The sequence below is a fragment of the Myodes glareolus genome, chromosome 5 (assembly GCF_982192425.1).
Source record: "Myodes glareolus chromosome 5, mMyoGla1.1, whole genome shotgun sequence".
Taxonomy (NCBI): Eukaryota; Metazoa; Chordata; class Mammalia; order Rodentia; family Cricetidae; genus Myodes; species Myodes glareolus.
The window spans coordinates 4261113-4283041 of record NC_142030.1 but is presented as its reverse complement, the minus strand read 5'-3'; the positions used below and the strand labels follow the sequence as shown (position 1 = coordinate 4283041).

Genomic DNA, 21929 nt, shown 5'->3' with positions numbered 1-21929 from the left:
ACAGTGACGTCCCACCGTGGGAAACGTCCTTCCGGTCCCAGCGTCACCGCCTCAATTCAAACCGGGGAGATGGCGGGTAATCTCGCAGCGATGCCGGTCTCCGCCTCGCAGGATCAGGACTCCCGGACCTCCTCAGACTCCCAGACCTCGGCGCCCGCCTCTCCCGCGGAGGACTTCCGAGTGCGCTGCACCTTGAAAAGGGCCGTGTCGGAAGTGATGGAGCAGTGCAGTCGCTTCGTGCAGGAGCTCGGGGCCGCGCTGCCGGAGGACGTCCGAGAGCTCGCGCTGCGGGACGCGCAGTGGGTAAGGACGGGCCCCGCTCCTTCCCGGCCCTCACCCCGCACAGCCCGGCCCTGATCCGGCCCCACGCCGGGCCTCCGCGACCCGAATGCTGTCCGTACTGGACTGGGACGTGACTGGGACGTGTCAGGGAAGGCAGCTAGATGCCAGTGCCGCCCGGGTGCTTCCTGTCCGCTGAACATACAGGGCAAGCGAGCGCGTGTGTAATCTTAAAAGACCGGCACTATTAGTGCACCCATATATTTTAATATGGGCAGCGCTCTACGTATAAATAAGGCTTCAACGTTTTGTTTTCATACTAAGCTTTCATATCTGATGACTTATGTCTACAAAAGATCCCGTGTTTGGTATTAGCCATTGCTTAAGTGCTCACTTAAATACAAAGTGACTCTTGTATGGACCAGCGCAGGTTTACTGGCTGGTACCAGGAATTCTCCAGGATCCGGTAATCCTCAAAGTCAGTCACCTGGCTAGGTTTTGGGTCTTTGCTCTTACTTGTTGCTTTATAACATCGTGTGAATGGAGCAGCAAAAGCCTTTTACTTTAAGTTGAAAATAGAAGAAGCTGTCTCAATGGTAAATTTTGCTAAGATCACTAGCTGAGCTGGACATGGCAGTGCACGCCCAGCACTTGGAAGGCAGAGGCAGGCAAATGTCCGAGTTCAAGACCAGTCTGGCCCGCACGGTGAATTCCAGACCAACCAGGGCTACATAGAGAGACCCTATGCCCCTTACTCCATTGACCCTTATAAGCCACTTCCCCTTTCACTAATGTTTTGCAAAACCTTGAAGATGATGGTTTCAGAGGAAAGACACTAGAAGTGGAGGGATTGCTGCCTCTTGAACAGATACACAGTCTATATGTAGGGGAAACTTTCAGGCTGGGAATGTGGCACATTTGTGACCAGATGACAGCAGTGCAGGGTAAAAATACAGGTTATCACTCGCAAAAAACAAAAATGAGGAGGGACTGGAGATGTACTTGGTGGGAAGTGTTCTTGTGACATGCATGAGACAGGTTAAGTGAAAGAATAAGGAGGAAACTCTTTGGATTGTAATTCTGTATTCCAGTTTTCTATGTTACTCCCTTTTTGGAATCAAGGCAGGAAGAGAAACATTTCATAACATTTTTAGTAGTTCTTCTGGGAGACAGCTGTAAATAAGAGAACTGGTTTGTCTCATTCTAGAAAATTGCTAAGATATTCAGAACATCTACATACAGAAGACAACTGCTCCTTAACTTCTTACATCCTAAAGGCTGAGCTCTTAGAGAGAATGGGAAGTAATCCTTTGTAGTGGAGTTTTGATTATGATGAGATACCTCGAGGTAGAACTGAGTAATATAGCGGCACATTCTTAATGATTGGTGAAGCTGCAATGAGTGTTTCAAAGACAATTTGTACTCGCATTTACTCTTTGAGAGTTTAACATAGTAAGAATCTTTTTCTATAAGTTTTTTTTCTCTCCTTTAGTGCTTGGGATTGGATGCAGAGCCTTGCTCTGCAGAGCTGTATTGTAGCCCTTTTTATAAGATAATAGAATAGGACGTGAACTATGACTCATAATTATCAGCCATTTATTATTATATAAGTGATACAAAAGACATGCTCATTAAAAATTTTCAAATAATAGCATTTATTAAATCCTCTTTGAATTGCCCATCTGTCTGAACCCCTTCTGGAAATAACTTACTGTTTTGGAGAACACGTGGAGCCTCAGCCTTCTGTTCTTCTTCACAGTTTGCCACAGTGTTCTTGTTTGTTTTTTATGTGGCCAGGCTGCTGAGTGGTCACTGATAGAGCTGGTGCAGTCCCCACTGTGTGGTAAGAGCATTTAGCCTTCTCCTAATGGTTAACTTAGATTTTATTTTTTTTTCCTCAGTTTTCACTTTGTTCCACAGAGATTTCATTATTGTCTTGCTAAAATGTTTGAATTCAGTATTTAGAGTCACTTTTGCTGACTTGGCCGCTGTAAACTTATTGCAGACTTTTGAGTCCGCTGTGCAGGAGAATGTTAGCATCAAGGGACAAGCCTGGCAGGAAGCTACAGATCACTGTCTTATGGGTATGTGGCTTAACTCTTCCTCTGTCATTAATTTCTGAGGTTGTTTTTGCAGCTAACTTTAATTTGAATGCTATTTTGTAATTTCTGTTTTCATTGTCTCTTTGTGGTTGTTTTGAATAATAATGGCCTCCATGGGCTTGTGTTTGAATTCATAGTCACCAGGGAGTGGAACTGTTAGAGAAGGATTAGGAGGTGTGGCCTTGTTGGAGGAAATGTGTCACTGGGAGTGGGCTTAGAGATTTCAAAAGCCCATACCAAGCTCAGTCTCTCTCTCTCTCTCTCTCTCTCTCTCTCTCTCTCTCTCTCTCTCTCTCTCTCTCTGCTTGTAGCTCTCAGCTACTTCAGTGCCTGCTTGCATGCCACTATGCTCCCTGCCACGGTAATGGACTAAGCCTTTGAAACTGTAAGCAAGCCCCAGTTAAAGCTTCCCTTTATAAGGGTTGCCTTGGTCATGATGTCTCTTCTCAGCAGTAGAACAGTGACCAAAACACACTTTCTTCTATCAACATTTCATCTATTGGATGGAATCGTGCAGCCATGGCGCACTTTGGAGCTTCAGGAGTTGTGGCTCCAGGAACAAACTCGGGTCCTCATTCAGGCTTGGTGGCAAGTGTTTTTACCTGCTGAGCATCTTACTGGCTTCAGTATCATTTATTTTAAAACACATTTAAATTATTATGGAACAAAAAGAAGAAAGTAATGTAGATTACTGAAGTCATAGCCCAAGAGAAGCTCAGTGGGTACCTTGATCTGTCCTGTCTGGTATCCTGAACGGTCTTTCATCTTCAGGTGCTTCTGTCAGTAAACTGTTGGAAGTTATTGTAGAATTGTCCTCACTTAAAGAGGCCCAGAGACACCTGTGTTTCCCCATAAGCCAGGCTTATGTTTTTGCAATGCTGAGATGATGCTTAGGATGGACAGTGGTGTCTTCTGATGTGTCAAGTTAACCCGTGTGCGTGGTGTGCAGAGGGTGTTACAAATTTGTAGACGGCGTCTTAAGACTGTTAGTTCACACCAAAGACTTGATTGTACCTCTGTTTGTTTTTGAGACAGGGCTTTTCTGTGTAGCCCTGACTATATTCGAACTCTGTAGACCAGGCTGGCCTCAAACTCAGAGACCCACTTACCTGTGCCTGCCAAGTGCTGGGATCAAAGGCATGCATCACCACGCCTGTCTTAGACTTGATCATACCTTACTAATGGCGCCGACATGCCAAAAAAGTGTTAACAGAAAGAGAAACAAAGGTCAGAGTAGGAAGGAAACATCCGTAGAAAGGAGTGATCAGTTTGAGACGAGAGAGGCGTCCTTGTATCTGCAGTACTGTCCAGAGAAGGGCTGCCTTGACAAGAGCCATGTGTGCCGTCTGTGCGTCTGGTAATATCACTCAGGGCTGACATCGTTGATGTCACTCGCTGCTTTGTGTTCACATTGTCCAATCATTTGAGCTGATTACAGGCCTCCCAGCAACTCTCTGTGACTGTAACTTCTTCTCAACCATAAGAGAGGGCTCTGCCCAGAGTTTCTTGTCTATTATTTGGAATTATATTAGTTGTCTTTTTACAATTACCAAAACAGATTTTGAGTTTACACACTATAACGATAAAACCAACAGCATCTGTTTTGTAAAATATTAACACAATAATTACTGATTAGTAGGGAATATATTAAAAAGTAGCCAGAAGTAATTTCTACACCACATAGCTTTTCAGTGGATCTTTATTTGAAACAAAACGTCACCCAGAAAGGCATGATGGAGTGAATGGAAAGCCATAGTGAGCTGGGGAAGTAAGAGCGGATGTGTCAAGAAAGCTAAGTTGAGCTGAGATTGCCACATGCCTCAGAGGCTTTGTAAGGGATTTGTACTTTATCACGTGGTCTTGGAGGACTCGCAGGAGTGGGGGTGTGTGTTTAGTGCCGCTGAAGGAGTCTACAGACTCACTTATGTCAAGCAAGCACTGTCTTAGGGGAGAACTGTAAGGAGAGTTATGTGAATAGGTGTGATAGGCTTTGCTTCAGGGCAGATGGATGGAAACAAAGTGCAGGCTTCACGGGGACAGAGGTTTAATCTGTTTATTGTTGTTTTTGTTGAGGTTTCCAATGAGCTCCTGCCCCAGTACTGCTCTGGAACTAAAGTAGACCATATATGTGAGGCAGCCTCTTCCCTCCCATTGTGACTGCCCTGGATGGCTCTGGTCACAGGACGTGTGGGCAGACAAATTTATAAGGGCAGTTCCTTGAGAGCAGAGCTCTGCTTTTAGAAGCATTTGCCATCTGTTTATACATTGTGCTTTTACAATTCTACCCCTTGGTGGCGCTAAGTCTCCGTGTCCTTACAGTTTCTTGTCCCAAAGATGTTTCTCCCTGGCTCTTCTTCACGTAATGTCTTTGTTTACACCTAGATTTCAGCCTAAATGTTGTTTCTTTTTAGTCATTAACTTCTGCTGGTGGTGTTGCGTTGTTCTGTGTCTTGTGTCTTTCTATACCTGTTGCATTTATCAGGGTACAATTGTCTGTCTCTTGGGGTCATGCTACATTTATCTTTTCATTTCCTGTAGGTTCTCAATAAGTGATCAGTACAGAAAAGAGGGGGCTTATTAGTTTGCCATGTTTGTTCTGTAATTATTTTGTGAATTGAGTGTATATAATGTTTCTATACTAATATGGACTTTTTCTGAAATAGATGCTGATATCAAAGTGCTTGAAGATGAATTTGATGAGCTCATAGTAGATGTGGCAACAAAACGTAGGCAATACCCTAGAAGGATCCTCGAGAGTGTCATCAAGACATTGAAAGCACAGCACGAGAGTCTGGTGAGATGTTCACATTGAAATCCTTACGCAGTGTTTTACCTCAATAAAAAATTAGCTTACCTTTTATATGTACAGGCTGGCCGTGAACTCCTGATCTTCCAACCCCCAGCCCAAGTGCTGGGATTACAGTATGCACTACCACACCTGGAATGCTGAGGTTACAGCGTGCGCTATCACACCTGGCTGGGGTTATAGCGTGCACTACCACACCTGGCTGGGATTACAGTGTGCACTATCACACCTGGAATGCTGGGGTTACAGTGTGTACTACCACTAGCACTCCTGCCTGGGGTTACAGTGTGCACCACCACACTTGGCTGGCCCTGCTTTTTCCTGTAGGTGCCAATCACATGCTTGTCTTCTCGGTTTCAGACTGGGACAAATGCAAATGAGGTAAGCCCTGGCAGATTAGACCTGAGTCTCCTGGGTGTTGAGGAGATTTACTGGGCTGGCACTGCCCATCTTAATGACTATATGCGGGCTGTAGATTGTACAATCCTCTATACCTTCAGTTTTTCTTAAATCAGCGAGCTTTTTAAATGTGAGCCTTCCAGTCGTCCCTCGTTCCACAGTGTTTCAGGGCATGAGAGGTCTTCAGTTGCTCTCAACATCCAGAGTCACATGACGATGGGGAAACCTCCACAAGAACATTCCATCCGGCTCACAGCACTTGGCCTTAAACACAGCCTTCGCTAGACTTCATGGAACCGCTGGACGTGTGTTGACTGCAGTGCCTCCTCCCTGAAGGAGACCCTGCAGCAGTGGGCGGGGGTGGAGAGAGAACTGAGAGCATTCTTTTCACCCTTTGGCTCAGGTTACCATTGAGTGAAAGTAGGACGGACATTTCCCTTTTCCCTTTGCCTGCCTCTGGGGTGGCCAGCTGCCCTGTGTGCTGCAGGTGTGGGCAGTAATGAACTGTGGGACAATCTGACCGCTTTTAAAAAGTTTCCATGGAAATTGGAATTCTGAGTCTCAGACATTTTTCTTGAGTGAACCTTCCGTCACACTTTGGTCACCGCCCTGTAGTTTAAACACCACCATGCCTTCACTTTGTCTTTTCTGATTATAATCTTCATCGTGCTATTTCCTCTGTTTGCAGCAGGTGGCAGTAGGTAAAAGGTATTCAGAGCCAGGCAGTGGTGGTACACACCTTTAATCCCAACACTGGAGAGGCAGAGGCGGGCAGACAATCTGAGTTCGAGGCCAGCCTGGTCTACAAAGGGAGTTCCAGGAGAGCCAGGACTGTTACACAAAGAAACCCTGTCTCAGAAAACAAACAGCTAGGCGCTGGTGGCACATGCTTTTAATTCCAGCACTCAGGAGGCAGAGGCAGATGGATCTCTGTGAGTTCAAGACCAGTCTAGTCTACAAAGCTGATTCCAGGACAGCCAGGACCAATATACAGAGAAACCTTGTCTCGGAGGGGGTGGGGGAGGAAACAAAGAGTTATTAAAAACTAAGGATATTTTCCCTACAGAGTTCAGTTCTGACACTCTTGACTGTATCGGTGTACTTGCTGTCACTAGCTGAAAGATGTGCTTATTTATCTGGGCATCACCTGTCTAAATTAATGTTTGGATCTGTGCTGTGTTTAGAAGCAGTATCGTCCTGTTGTACATCCCTTGGACCTGAGATGCGACCCTGACCCAGGTAAGCCAGCTGAGTGTGTGTTGACAGTGAAGGGTCTCTGTCCTGGTTCCCAGCTGTGTGACCCTCACTTCCACAGTCTGTGCAGAGCACCTGGTCCCCTCCAGTGTCACACACACAAATGGCAGGTGCTCCTGCGTGCGGCTGCACAGCTGTTGACTTTACTAACAGGAACTCGATTCTCTTTCAGCTTTGCCTTAGGTTTCTTTTGTCTTAGTTTTCAGTTTTCATGATTTCAGATTTTATCTTTAATGTGGTCCTCCTGGTTTTCTCCATTTTTGTTATGTTTAACTTCTTGAGTTGGCTCAGATACAGTTTTAATAAATGCAGTGAAGACCACAGTTGATGAGCCCTGCTTTATATTTGAATTCTTACATGTTTTCCAGTTTCCAGTCCCAGTTCTCTCTTACCAGGCCCTGCTCTGCCGCCTCCAGCTGTGTGGATGCAGTCTTCCTTACTGTCTTGTTTTTTGTTCCCCAGTTTGGAAGAGGCATGCTGTGTTTTTCCAGTCTCTGTTTCAGAGTAGAAAGGCTCATCTCAGCCTTGGGTTTAAACAAGGGAAGCTTACAATTTCCACTTCCTGCCCCGCTGGAACACATTGATTGATTTTACAGAGAGGCAGATTTGCAGCTACTGTTCCCTTGCTAGGGTCTGCATAATGAAGCAGTCCTGGCCAGGTTGTGCGGGTTGGTGCTCCAAAGAAGTCCTTCCTACCAGCGTCACCATGGCTGAGGGCCAGTCTCCTCCTCCCGACTCTAGAAGCAGCATCTAGTCTACAGTAGCACTGTGCTCTGAGTGGGGGAACATGAGCCTGCAGCAGGGTTCTTGGATGAGAGGAAGCTTCTGTGGCAATGTTAGATGGGAATTTTTATGGTTACTGTCAAGAGGAAGAACTCTGAGGAATGAACTCGAGTCCATGGGACAAAAGAATTGACAAATAAGATCAGATACTTGGCTGAGGCCAGATAAAAACCCCTGGGTTAAGACTTTCACAGGCCCAAGGGAGACTGTGTAGTTGAGTTTTGTTTGTTTGTTTTAACTTTTTTGACTCTTTGACTCTTGGGGACCTGCCACCCAGCTCCCAAATAAATCACACACAATCACACACAGGCACTTACTATTATTTATAAATGCCCAGCTTTAGCTTGGCTTATTTCTAGCAAGCTTTCCTTAAATTTCCTACCTTTTGTCCTCTGGGCTTTTTCCTTTCCTTAGTTCTGTTTATCTTACTCTTACTCTGTGACTGGCTGGGGCTGGGTGGCCCTGGTGTCCTCTCTTCCTTGTTCTCTGGTCCTCAATCCCTCTTTTTCTCCGTCTATTTATCCTCTCTGCCTGCCAGCCCCGCCTATTCTTTCTCCTGCCTAGCTATTGACTGTTCAGCTCTTTATTAGACCAGTCAGGTGTTTCAGGCAGGCAAAGTAACACAGCTTCACAAAGGTAAACAAATGTAGCATAAAAGAACGTAGCACATCTTTGCATCATGAAAACAAATGTTCCACAGCATAAACAACTCTGAAATACAACTCTGAAATGTAACAACTCTGAAAATAATATTCCACAGCAAGATTGGCACCACAGTGCTGTAGAAGGGCAAGGTGTGTTGGGCTCACAGCTTTGTAGCCTGTTTGTATTTTCAGCAGAAATGCTGACTTCCATCCTCATGACTCATGGCATCGGTGGGATTGGTTGCCTCCTCAGAAACTGATCTAAGCCTGGCGTCCTCTCAGCACGCTTGCTTATTTGTGCTCAGGAAGTACACTGGCAGTAGATGTGAGGCTGCCAGCTGGTGCATTTCTGCTGAATCTGCAGGCTTGGGAGGTTCATGTTCCCTTGTTAGTCAAGCAGTGACCCGGAAGCAAAACTGGGCTCATTGCTCAATCTTTCATTTCCACATTTTCATTTCCCCGTGTTTTAGAAAGCAAGCAGCCAGGGAAGACTGTTCTCAGAGGTTCTGAACTTCCACATTTTGTAAGGGCAATATTTTTTCCCCCAGCTATCCACTGATTAACTGTTTACCAATAAGATTTTGTCAGGAGCAGCCTTGAAAACCCCCTGAAATGAAGAGGTTCTTTCCCCATTACCCTGCCTTACACAGAGTGATGGCAGAGATGTTCAGAGTTCTCCTGTAGTCGATGCCTGAGGTCTAGGCTGGCCCTGTGAGCAGAGCCTTCAGGCAACCCCTCATTTCCTGGCAGTGCTGTCTGGCCTCAGGCACCGCTGAGCAGTCTGGGTAGTGCTCACAAACACCCACACTTCAGGGCTCACATTGCTGTCTGGGCTGCAGAACTTTTACTTTAATGAGGAAAAGAGTTTATTTTGGAGATAATATGAGTGACCATGGCTGGGGAGTGCAGACTTAGGTTACTGCAAATTTCTTCCTTCCTTCCTTCCTTCCTTCCTTCCTTCCTTCCTTCCTTCCTTCCTTCCTTCCTTCCTCCCTCTCTCTCTCTCTTTCTTTCTCTCTCTCTTTCTTTCTTTCTTTCTTTCTTATGTATACAATATTCTGTCTGTGTGTCTGCCTACAGGCCAGAAGAGAGCATCAGATCTCATTTCAGATGGTTGTGAGCCACCATGTGGTTGCTGGGAATTGAACTCAGGACCTTTGAAAGAGCAGGTAATGCTCTTAACCGCTAAGCCATCTCTCCAGCCCCATACTACAAATTTCTTTCTTTCTTTCTTTCTTTCTTTCTTTCTTTCTTTCTTTCTTTCTTTTTTTTTTTGGTTTTGTTTTTCGAGACAGGGTTTCTTCTGTAACTGTCCTGGAACTAGCTCTTGTAAACCAGGCTGGCCTTGAACTCACAGAGATCTGCTTGTCTCTGCCTTCCAAGTGCTGGGATTAAAAATGTGTGCCACCACCTCCAGGCCCTACTGCTGGTTTCATGTTGCAATGTGTTAACAGTTTTGTGGAGTTTTACAATAGCAATAAAGAGATCATTAGCAGGGCTATCTATTTGACACATTGGTGGAAGTGTCAGGCAGGTTGGTGACGCCTAAGATGCTGTCTGGACAGCGGTGGGCATACCTGGCTGGGAAGGGCGGTAAAGGTGGCTCAGATAATTTGCCTCTGGACTTGAAACACTATCGTTTCCTGGTTGTATTAAGTCCATCAGTCTTAGAAGGCTCCCTCTGAGGTGTGGTTGACATTGATAAGAATGGTATCCCCTTGCCGTCAGAGATGTTCCTGTGGAGGCTATAGGGGAGGAGGCACAGAGAACGCTCTGGGGAAGCCCACCGTCTCTCACACAGACTAGGAGACTTCCTCAGGCAGCGTTCCTGTGTTCTTCCCAGTTATAAGACATGGCAGATACACTTAGGATCATTGTGGGCAGGGAGCAAGAAGCTTCCTGCTTTGGAATTTCTTCAGGTATTCATGTTGGGAAATGATGTTTTTAACTTCCTAAAAATTTTTATTTATTGTGTGTGTTTGTGCACACACACATGTGCATGCACTAGTATGTGTGTGGAGGTCAGAGGACAATTACAGAAGTCTATTCTCTCTTTCTGCCACATGGGTTCCAGGAATCAAATCAGGTTGTCAGGATTGGCAGCAAGTTCCTTTTCTTACTGAGCCATCTTACCAGCCCAGAAAATAAGTTTTATGTCTCTACAGTATATCATATCATTTTTTATGAGTTTTGCTTAACTTTGTGATGGCCTGGAATGTATGGCCTCTTGCTGTTGCTTTCTGGGTGCTGAGGTCACAGGTGTCTGTCTCCTTTCTGTTAGAGGTCATTGTGAAGTGTGTGTGCTTTCTCCCTTTTTGTCTTTAGTTTTGAAAACTTTTTTTTTGGTTCTATTCCTAGAATTATTGATAACTTGAGTTTTTATCTTGTTTGTTTTTGAAACACTGTATCTTTGACTGGCCTGGAACTCAATTATGTAGACCAGGCTAGCCTCAAATTTAGAGAGACCCACGACCCACCTCTGCCTCCCAAGTGCTGGATTAAAGGCAAGCACCATCACATACTGCAGACACCTTTTAGTTTTGAAGGCAAAGGATTCAGTTTACTTAATTAAAAAAGAAGAGGTACCGTAAATTTATAGTTAAACATTTAGTTTTAGAATGTTATCAGGAAACCAATTCTCCTGATGCTCAGTCTTTCCCAGTTGTGAATGTACATCTTTGGGAAGACAGTGTGTGATTTCTGGCAGGGTGGATTTCAGATGTGAGTTCTAACTCCTAGTTGCAGTTCCCCTTCTCGGGTTGTCTGTGAGAGGCGGCCATGAGGCCTGCTCTGACAGGGTGTGCGGTGGCTGCAACAGGACAGGCTCCAGGGCGTCTCTTCCTGCTCCGCTCTCATTGGAGCTTCCTCAGAGGGCTCATCGCACCCACCAGCTTCACTTTTTGTTTTGTTTTTGAAACAGGGTCTCTCTATGTAGTCCCAGCTGTCGTGGAACTCCCTCTGTAGACCAGGCTGACCTCAAACTCACAGACATCCACCTGCTCCTGCCTCCTAAGTGCAGGGTTTAAGGGTGTGCCACCGTGCCTGGCTGTCCACTAGCTTCATTTAATCCTTCTCATGGCTGTAGAAAACTATCAGTCTGGTGTTGGGTCCTTACCTGTTACGCTATGACATCCTTCAGTGTGAGCTGTCACTGCAGCCCTTCTGACATGACAGTTGCTTCTCCCTGAGTTCCGTCCCATCTCTCTGACTTCCTCCCAGAACTGTGAACTTGTGGGTGTGGCAAACATGAGGCTCTCCATCTTCCTATTCCAGTCTTCACCAGCTGCCCTCTCCTGCTGCAAACCTTCATCCTGTCCGCCCTTTCCTCATTATCCTGGAATTTCCTCTCTTCTCTCCTGTTGCGGATCGTCTTTCCTGGTTGCTGTTTTCTCCTGGTTCTGATATATTTCCTTATTTGGGTAAAGTGTATCCTATCCTCTGAACCCTGTAGTCCTCTGTCCATTTGGCACCAGGTCCCTGTGAGTTGGTGTCACCCTCTTTGATTAAGGAAGTGCCTGGTGCCATGGCTGTGCGCTGTTATAGCTTTTGAGAACCTGCTCTCAGGTGCTGGGGTCACCCTTACAGAACAGTCCTCTTCCCAGGAGGTGCCAGGCTTCTCATTGGTGTACATACTGCCCTCTAGTGACCCTTCTGAAAAAGTTGGAGGATGTTTGGGGGATAAGGGATGGTGTAATTTGTAAACTTTGTAAAAGGGATTTGTAGTCATGCCAGAAATACTAAATGCCTTATGTGTCAGGCCCAGTTTTAGGGTACCCCATCATATACTCGGGTGCTGTAATCTATAAGTATGCAAGCCTAGAGTCTAGCTCTATTTTACAGTCAAGCCCAAACCCCTCTTGGGCTTATATGTTGTCATTGTTTGTACAACAAATGAAAAACAGGTATTGTTTGGCAATGGGAAGATAAAGACCAAGACAAGGTGGCATGGGGTATTTGGGGGAGCTGATAGAACTCAGTCTGTAAATAAAGTTCTTACTTAAGGAGCCTAGAGAGGAGGTTTTGCTCAGGCCAAGGACTGCTGCTGCCTTGTTCACACAGAGAAGAGTCATTGTTGCATATGTGTTTGTAATAGAATAACATAGAGTATACAACTTGATGAAGTTATGTATCCGTACATGTGTATATAACCACCACTATCTAGATATGAGTGTCTGATGGCCAGAAACATGTCAAACATTTTAACCATTTTCAGCTGTGCCCATTATGTTGTCATGTATACAGGGAATACAACAGTATCCATAAGTCCTGGAATAATGATGAAAATAGTCTATTGCATTCTTCATGTCAACTACTGAACCTATTTCTTTAAATTTGGAAGTATTTTATCTGGGAGAAAGTGAAATGAGGAATAAGATGTATCAGACACACCCCCAGAAACCTGAAAACCTTCTGATATTCTTACCTGGCAACCAAGCATTTAACACGTTGGCCTTCTAGATCCACTGGAATGTTCTAGATGGTCACTTACTGAGAATTTTAATTTACACTTATGACTAAATATGTTGATTGAAAACATACTACTCTTATGTCTATGGTTACTTACAGCTAAAACAATAAACACATCTATAAAACAATAAACTATCCCTTCTGATTTCTGGGTCGTTAACCTGGTAGAAGTGGCTTTAGTTCTTCCCAGCATGGGCCTCTAAGCCTCCTGCCACCTCTCAACTTGCTCCTCCCAATGTCATGACAGAGGGTACCCCCCCGCCCAGGGTGCCCCCCCGCCCATGACGGAAGCTGTCCTAAAACACTTTGATTGTGGAGGTGGCACGCTGTTAGAGCGGTCAGTTACCAGTCATGCAGAGGGAAAGGGCTGCTTGCGTGCAAGTGTGCACACTGCAGTGGGGCTCTTGTGAACCATTGTGAAAGTGGCTCATGCGCACAAGGATGCTAACGTGTTGTTGCAGTGTTAGGGTTCTCTGAAGGAACAGCTGATGACATGAACTTGAGAGAGAGAGACGGTATTACCAGGGTGGCCTACAGGCTACGGTCTGGGTAGTTCTCCTATGGCTGTCTCCTGACAGAGAGGCCAGGCTAGCCATTGAGTCAGTTTCCAGTCTGGTGCTGGGTCCCAGGGAATTCCGGTTGCATTGTTGGTCTTCAGTCTGCATTGAAGCCCTAGAGACGTGGGTTCTAGCAGCAGTGAAGGGATGCCTCAGCAGCAGGAGGCACAGAACACATGTGAAGATCAGAGCACGGCATTGTGAGGTGGATTCTCTCCACAACCTTGCAGCTTTGCAACCTTACCTCGGTTCTGGGATCGAACGTTTGCCAATCCTTTGCAACCACTTTGCCTAGTCAGCTCACTGGCCCATGTTTTGCTTTTATAAAGTTCAGAATCATTTAAAAATATAAAGTCTTAGCCTGTGCTTGTCTTAAAACTTGATGTACAGAGGGGTCAGGTGCAGGAATGTGTATAGAATGGATGTCAGGTGCTCTTGGGGCACAGCGGGGACTGCCCAGCATCCAGCCTGTGTGCACACCTTTGAATTGCACTCTGCTGTTCTCCTGGTCCTCTTATTCGTCTTGATAAATTGGATAGGATGTTGGCTTCAGTAGATTACAAAGTACTGTAAGAAAAATTAGACTAAGGTGAACGGTCCTGACAGATTCCGGCCTGGATTGCATCTAAGTGTCTTTGTGATTGGCTAATTAGATAAAGAACCTAAAATACTGTTTGGTGATTTCTTGCAGCTTCTCATGTGGAAAATTTGAAATGCCGTGGGGACGCCATAGCTAAGAAAATCAGTGACGCCATGAAGGTAAAAGCTGTGCTGTGTATGTAGAGTGGAAAAGACGGCGCTTGCTGTCGGTGCCAGGCGTGTTTGGGCTGCAGGAGGATGATCAGGAGTCTGTTCAGTGGCTCTAAGTGTGTTAAGCAGCAATAATATTCAAAGTTCCCTTTATCTGGTGTCTACTGTGTACCACATATTCTACCTGGCGGGTGCTTACCGTAAGCTGTGTATCCCCCTGGTTTCTCTAGTGAGATTATACTTTCTGAACTGTACCGGGATGACACTGTTTGTGACATTTACAGAGCATGTGGTGTCTGCTCTGTGTCTGCTGTCACACTAACTCCATAGGATAAGTATTTTAACCCCTGAATTATAGACGGGGAAACTGAGGCACTAAGAGCCTCAATCATTTGCCCAACCAGGTTTCTGACCCAGGCTCTGGCTTCGGAGCTTGTCTGTCGTCTCTGCTTTCGTGCCAGGCTCAGACCCAGGTCTGCACATGCTCATCACACAGTACCCGAGCCATGTTCTTGACATGGGAGTTTGCTCTTCATCACTCTAGTTATTACACTACAGCTGGGTCACCTCAAGCTCATCCTAACATGGGTTCTACTGGGACATTTATTTTACCTAAACATAAAAATAAATTCCTGGTACATGGAAATGATTTTTAAACTTCAGTGCCTCCCTAGTTCTGTGGCATTATTTTTGGTTTGTATGGATTCTGTGTTTTTCTGATAGTTGATCGTCTATTGCTTTCATCCTATTCTTGATCCAGAGTTGGTGGGCTGGGTATTCAGCTTGCCTCATTTTTATAAACAAAACTTTATTGGAACAGAGATGGAATCATTCATTTACTTCCTCTGTGTTATTTCTTTTATGTTCTAAATAGACTTGACCTAAAGAATTGCAATGCAGCATGTTTGTGTCTGTGTATTCCGTGTCTTTGTCTTGCATTCACCTTTGAACCTGATATTTTCCTTCCCAAGGCTTTGCCTGTGTTAATTGAACAAGGAGACGGCTTTTCCCAGGTCTTGAAGATGCAGCCTGTCATCCAGCTACAGAGGATCAATCAGGAAGTCTTTTCCAGTTGTTACAGGAGAGCAGATACCAAGCCCGACAAGTCTGTAACACAAATAGAAACCACACCAACCGAGACTGCAGCCAGGAAAGCCTCGAACATTGTGCTAAAGAGAAAGCACGCATCGGACTGCTCTCAGAGAAAGTGCTACCCGCTACGGCTAAAGAGAATCAATCTCGACGGATAAGCTGTTGCTTGGGGAGTTGAAGTCAATGCTCTCAGCATTTGGGTCACAGTCTGCTGCTTGGGGGATGTCACTTAAACAGCCTGTGACTCTTTGCAGGCACAGCGCACCACTCTGCTTGTCCTCGGCTGTGGCGGGGTTCTCTACGCCCTTGATCTCCTTCTGTGCTAGGTAAAAGCCTTTTGAGGATTGCACAGCCCTGCCTGTGTCCTCAGATGCCATCTGTCTCTGCAGCCTTGCAGCTGCCGAGGCATTGCAGGGGTGTGCGCTGATGCCCTGGGGTGGCTCTGCACGACAGTGTGTGCATGGCTAGTTCAGTTCATCAGGTGAGCGCACCGAAGACGGGCTGGCCTTGGCTCTGTTCCATGGTCAGTTAATTTACAGTTTTAGGGTTTTGTTTTGTGAGATAAAGGAGAAGGCTAGTATTTATGCAGGGAATATTCTTAAAAAGCAAACCTGAGGCTGGAGCCTCTGTTTCCTGCCTACACTTTCATGTCTGTAGGTTTTTTTTAATATAACTTGACTGGGAACTGATAGTTTCTTTTGAAGTCCTCATTTCCAAATAGATCCTTCCAGTTCAAAGTATACATTAGGATTGTTTGTCATGCCATGTACAGCAGATCTAGGCGGAGCAAGCTACCCCTGTTAAGGGCGTTCATATCTGACATAGTGTCAGACTTAAAAGGGGTCTCAGCAAACTTACACTCGGAGATTTAGCCACAGCCTCTCAGAGCCTGCACTGTGTCTCACACGGTGCATTGTAGATAGGGCCTCTAGCTTACCACTTGTTTCCTTTTTGGGTAATTATACACTTTTGTCCATTTCCAGAGGAATGTACTAAGGGCTTGGAAATTCTGTAATACTCTTACTTGGTATGTCCTCATGATCATGCACATCTAGCTTTGTCTGGTTTCCTCGTTTGAAAAAGCCTTGTGGTGAGGCCACTTATGGAATCTTTAGATTCTGTTTTAGTGCTCCTACAGAGCAGTGTTTTGGTTTTGTTTTGTGTTTTAAAGTAACATATAAAGACCAAATTCCTGGCTCGTGCTCTCTCCAGCTAACAAAGCATTCTTGGTGCCAGCCTGAGTCGGACAGCAGGTCGTCGGCACTCCGCGTTTCTGAGTGAACTGACCTTTGCCTTAGAATCACTCGGCGACTTCAGGAGGTGGCTGTTCTTCTGTACCTTTCACGCATTTGCGTTCTGTGATCTCACTTCAGAAGTTCCTCAGCAGGCAAGGCAATGCAGTGGGTTTCCGATGGGCACGTGCTATAGAACACGATGGGAGCATGAGCTCGGAGACGTCCCGCTGGATGGTTCTCAGGATCCGAGGTGGTGCCAAGAGGAGTTTTGAGTGATTCACAAATGTTTGGCATGAATGTGACTTGACCCTGTGGCTAGAACACTCACTCAGCAGTGACCTCGGAGAGGTGTTCAGTCCTCGGTGCAGAAGCTGAGTGACTGGGGCCCACATGCAACAGTTCTCAGTGGAGGATTGTCTTCCAAGGGAGCTTTGTCAAGGCCAAGGCGCTTCTGCCTACGGTAACTTAAGATGTTGGAGTGTGTGTGTGTCGAGAGGTGGGTACTACTGTCATCGGTGAGCAGATGCTGCACATGCCCTGGATGGCAGATGTCCCAGACCAGTCATCCTGAGGCAGAGAAGCCTGTTGAGGGGAGAGTGGCAGCATAAGGTGTTGCGGCGTTCAGACCCATCTGGGAAGCGCTGTCTGTACTGGCGTGCAACTGTTGTGGCATTCTGCCTGTTTATATCCTGTGTGTGTCTGTGTCTATCCCCGTCTGTCAGTCTGGGCTGTCTGGCAATACCCTGTGTGTGTGTGTGTGTGTGTGTGTGTGTGTGTGTGTGTGTGTGTGGCCCTGCCAGCCTGGGCTACCTGGAAATACCGTGTGTGTCCCAGCCCAATAGATAAGACTAATGTGACAAAGTGTTAAGCTGTTGAGTCTAGAATTTGCTTCTGATGCTGGAAGGTTTTACAATAAAATTTGAATTCAGTAGTCATTTTCATGTGTGTTCCTTTATACCACACATACTCAGTGACTACAGTACTAGGGGCTGGGTGGGGATCTTCTGCCTGTGCAACCACTCCCCACCTGTCTGTGGTCCTGCCACAGTGTAGTCCCGCCTGTCTACCATGGGACAGTTCGCGAGTCAGGCAAGGGCCGGAGATTGAAACACACACAAAACAGAGACACGAGTCATCCTTGAGATGCCCCTTTTGCTGTGTTCCAGGGCAGCTTATATAGGGGCTCTCCTTAACTAATGACCATATCCTAGCTCTCGGGGTTTTTCAGCTGCAAGCCCACTCCCCCTGCCATCAGGAACTCATGAGGGTCTCGTGCCCAGAGCAGCTGCAAGCACAGGAAAACAAATTGTTTACTCCGGCAGGCAGGGGTCACAGGAAATTCAGGGGCTGAGGGTCTGCAGTCCCCAACACCACAGGACATCAGTGGTAGCTGAGGACCCCTTAGTAGGGTACTATGATCTCAGGGAGCCAGTTCCCTGCACTTTGACCTCCTGAGGGAACGTGGGCGTGAAACTGGGGCTTTGGCAATTTCTGTGGAATCAAATGTTTGCAAGAATCTGTTTCTAGAAACCGCAGTAGAGCATTAAGAAATTCGTAAACAAACACCCCCTGCCTGGGGTGACAGACTCTGTTCCCAGCCCAACCCCAGCATCCCCAGGCTTGTACTCCTTGGGACACCAGTGGCTTCGAGCTGGGGGCCTGTGCTGGAGTCTCCAGTGGAGTGAAACATGATATCAAGGTAAGGCAGCAAGGGGCCCGTGACCAGCTTCACCTGGTGTCATTTGTGAAAATGGCTCCCCCCACAGAGATCTCATCCAGTGCTGCGTAAGACCACTTAATTCGGCAGCCCAGTATCTGAATTCTCAAAAAATATGAATTTCCTAATGAAATTCCCTTTCTCTTTCATGCCTCCCTGAAATCTGATTAAAATGTTATGCGAACAGATTTGCTCTAGCCACTAGGTTACCTGTTGATTCTAGTCTTGTTTGTTCAAAATAAAAGGTGGCTCAAAAACCGCAAGCAATACCAGGTGGGGGAGGGGGTTGACAGACAGCGTGAGCTGGGTTGGAGATGCAGCTCAGTGGTACAGGGCTTGCCTAACTGCTCAGGGCCCTGAGCTCCAATAATAACATTGTTTAAAGCAGCATATGAATAATAATGATTATTTATATCGGTCTTGTTATGGTATCCAGGCTGATCTTTTGGTGTTTTTGTTATTCTTGAGACAGAGTCTCGCTGTGTAGCTCAGGCTGGCCTCAAACTCGACATTTTCCTGTCTCAGCCTCCTGAGGGGTTACATGCATGTGCTAGCCTCAATTTCCTGGGCTCTAGTGATCCTCCTGCCTCAGCCTCCCAAGTATCTGGGAGGCATGGGTCGCTGCATCTAGCTAGAATCCTCTGGACCCCAGAATTGTACAAAAATAGATTTTATAACCATTTCAGTTTGTGTTTTTGTTTTTTATTGGTTTTATTAGGAGATGAAGTCTCATTCTGCAGCCTGAGCAGGCCTGGAGCTCACTATGTAGCCTAGGCTGGCCTCAAACCTTTGGTGATCCTTTTATGTAGTTCTCTAAATGCTGAGAATTCGAGGTGTGTGTCACTGTTGATGGGGTCTAGACTGGGTTGGTGTTAAAAGACACAGAACATGACTGGTAGCAGCAGGGAATTCAGACACAGCAGCTGGAGTCAGCCAGTGGAGAAAGGCTCTTTATTAGAAGTGAGGCACACACAGCAAGGTACACAAAGACCCTCTGCTTTGTAGAAAGCAGGATTCCTGAGCCCCAAACCCAGTCTTTCCTTGAGGGGTTCTAAGGGCCTCTGAGGGGCCTTCAGCCCCTAAGTTAGGGCTAACCAATATGAACAAAGACAGGGAGCTGATAGGCCCAAGACTTCGAAGCAAACATATCCTGATCTTTCTGACCAGTCTACAGCAGGGGCAGCCCACTGGTGGGGGAGAGAGCCCACCAGGCCTTTGGTCAGGAGTGTGAGGAAGGGGCCAGACATTTGCCGTCTTTATAGCTTTGTGGCCCCTCTTTCTACCTAACTCCTACCAGGGATCTGTCCCTGTTTTCAGTTTTGTGGTACTAGGGATCAAAGCCAAGGCCTTGGGCACAGTGAGTGAGCACCTGCCTCTGAGTTCATTTCCAGTCTGTATTACCAATTTATTCACTAAAGGGGACAGCAAGATGCCAGTAGTCCCCGCACACAGTTTTCTTCCCCCATGTGCTAAGATCTCTCATCCTCAGAACCTCCTGGGGTTGGGCAGCATCCACCCCCACTGTGGTGGAGAGGAAATGGAGCTGAGAAAGGCTAAGCCCCTTGGCGCTGTCCAGCAGGCAGCTGAGCAGGGCCAGAGAGGTCTGGCCTAGTCCGGTCTCAGATGTCCCTAGTGTTGCATCACGGGACTGTTTTGTCTTATTTTTCAGCAAAATAAACCAACATATGCTGACAATAAACAGTTCTGAGTTTCCTGGGCCTCAGGCATGGCTCATATAAAGCAACAGAGGCATCTGTGAAAGGGAACAGTTGTTTAAAGCAGGTTGTGTGTGTTTTGCTGTCTGTGGCTCAGGGTCTACCAGCCACCAAAGCCGGGCTGGCTGCATTCCAGGATGTGAAGAGTCACCAGTTACAAGAAACTCTGAATCACTGAACTGATTGAAGGTTTCGAAGGGATTTCCAGACAACTGTGCCATCACACTTTAGGAACAGAGCAAGCCTCATGTTTAATCCGTCGTCTATCAAGGTTTATGCTGGAGTTAAGCCCCACAAAGCCTCTGAATTCAGAAGGATCACTATAACAGACGAGAACCTGACTTGTAAGGTCCGAGGGTAAACAAGTTAGCTCACAGAAGTCTTTACCACGTCCCGTTTATTCTTCCCATGCTCAGTGTCCCCTCTCCATGCTTCTCCTCAATGCTCCTCTTTGGATGTTCCTCGCTGTTTTTCCCATCCACAAGGTTTCCAGTTTATAGACCCACACAGACATAGTTAACAATTCTCTGGTAAATAACAGTGATACCAAGCATGCATTCCTTAGAACTAACAGGATGGATAAGACTGGCAAAGTAGGCGCCTTGTGTCTCAGAAGGGGGGTGGCTGTGGAGCTTCCCAGCAGATACTGGGAGGATTAGGATGGAGCTTGCCCCCCACCCCGCCCTTACCCCAGGCTAAGCATCAGGGTGCTGTATCCACTGGCACCAAGGTAAGAAGGAATTTCTTTCTCTGGGGCTGGTTTAGCGACCCAAGCTTTTTTTTTTTCTGTATATTTTATGAGTAAAGGTACAAACACTTAATTTCCTAGACCTTGTGTCACATGAAAGGTGAAGGTAAGTGCAGAATATAATATATATTATATATAATATAAGGTAATAGCTTGTTAGGGTAGAGCAAAGACCAGTGGGTTATGCTCTCCTGAGTTGGCTGTTACAGAATTCAGGGCCACCTAGACCTTTTTATCAGTAAGTACAGACATACTGTCCTTCCCATTCAGTGCCTCCTGCTCAGGGCTCCTTTCCTGTCAATAAGGATAATTGTGGTGGACCAGCTTTCTGTAGATTTGACTACGAGAACAAAGGTTTGGCTGAGTGAATCTTTCACTCCAGGGCCCCACGGTGAGGGAAAAGTCATCCAGTTGTCTGTATAGGAAGAAATCTCAGCGAATGATTTATACACTGCTGGGGTATTTCAGGATGAATCCCATTATGGAAGGGAGAAAAGCCATGACTTCATAAGATCTCTATAGAATTGATGTCCAAAAGACAGGTGCTCCCAAGCTCTGCAGATTGGGTTCCTCACTTCTCCCGTGAGTTTGTCTAGTGATCTGGCAGCTGTACTTTTACTGTATAATGCTTGTGGCTCACAGCAATTATCCTTTCTCTTCAGAGAAACTAAATTTCTAACCATTTTAGCGGACTGCTGACCATCGTTACCAGTCTTCCAAGTACATATGCCTTGAGAACATCATGCCGACTTCCGTCCACTTCCTGGGGTAAGCCTGCCGGGGCAGTCTCGGGAACTGTGAAAGCTGGCTGGCACAGGCCCTGACAGATGCAGTACAAGCCCCGCATCTCGCCTCTCTGGAACACTCCTCCATCTCTATCAGCCCGGTCTGACACCGAAGACCCAGGCCTGGTGGCCTTCTCATGACTCCTCACTTCAAGACTATTTGTAAAATTTTATTTTTACGTGTCTTACTCACATGTATGTGTGTGCAGCATGTGTGTGCATTGTCCACAGAGCCAGAAGAGTGGGTGACAGCCCCTGGAGCAGGAGTTACAGGTGGTTATGAGCTTCCACATGGGGCTGGGAACGGAATGCAGGTCCTATGCAGTAGCAGCTCACCACTGAGCCATTTCTCCAGCCCAGTGCACTCCATTCTGTTAGTAAAAGATCACAGGCCCACCCAGACTCAAAATTGGGCCAGGCAGGTGTAGTTTTGTGGGTTTTTGTTTGTTTGTTTGCTTTTTAACTCTTTGGGGCCCCACAAACTCCCTCCCCCCAAATTATAGAGAAACTTATTCTGACTTATGAATGCCTCTCCCCCACTTCCTTTCTGGCTCCTTGCTCTTCTTCCCCAGCTTTTTCCTCCCATTTATCCTCTC

The 21929-nt window shown here is 46.4% G+C and overlaps 1 protein-coding gene across 1 annotated transcript; it reads left to right on the top strand.

Annotated features, from left to right (window-relative positions):
• Nucleotides 1-17: 17 nt before the first annotated feature.
• On the top strand, nucleotides 18-17303 carry Nsl1 (NSL1 component of MIS12 kinetochore complex). The gene is made up of 6 exons (XM_048439425.3): nucleotides 18-303; nucleotides 2285-2363; nucleotides 5045-5175; nucleotides 6771-6825; nucleotides 13983-14050; nucleotides 15013-17303. Exons 1-6 carry the CDS (start codon nucleotides 70-72, stop codon nucleotides 15289-15291), a joined length of 846 nt encoding a protein of 281 aa, XP_048295382.1. The 5' UTR covers nucleotides 18-69; the 3' UTR covers nucleotides 15292-17303.
• The last annotated feature ends 4626 nt before the right edge of the window (nucleotides 17304-21929 follow it).

What these genes read in the sequence shown, in the direction of transcription:
- Nsl1 (XM_048439425.3), top strand. Translation starts at nt 70, where the DNA reads ATGGCGGGTAATCTCGCAGCGATGCCGGTCTCCGCCTCGCAGGATCAG. An exon ending in CGCTGCGGGACGCGCAGTGG is followed by an intron (nt 304 to 2,284) that starts GTAAGGACGGGC and finishes AACTTATTGCAG; the next exon opens with ACTTTTGAGTCCGCTGTGCA. An exon ending in AAGCACAGCACGAGAGTCTG is followed by an intron (nt 5,176 to 6,770) that starts GTGAGATGTTCA and finishes TGCTGTGTTTAG; the next exon opens with AAGCAGTATCGTCCTGTTGT.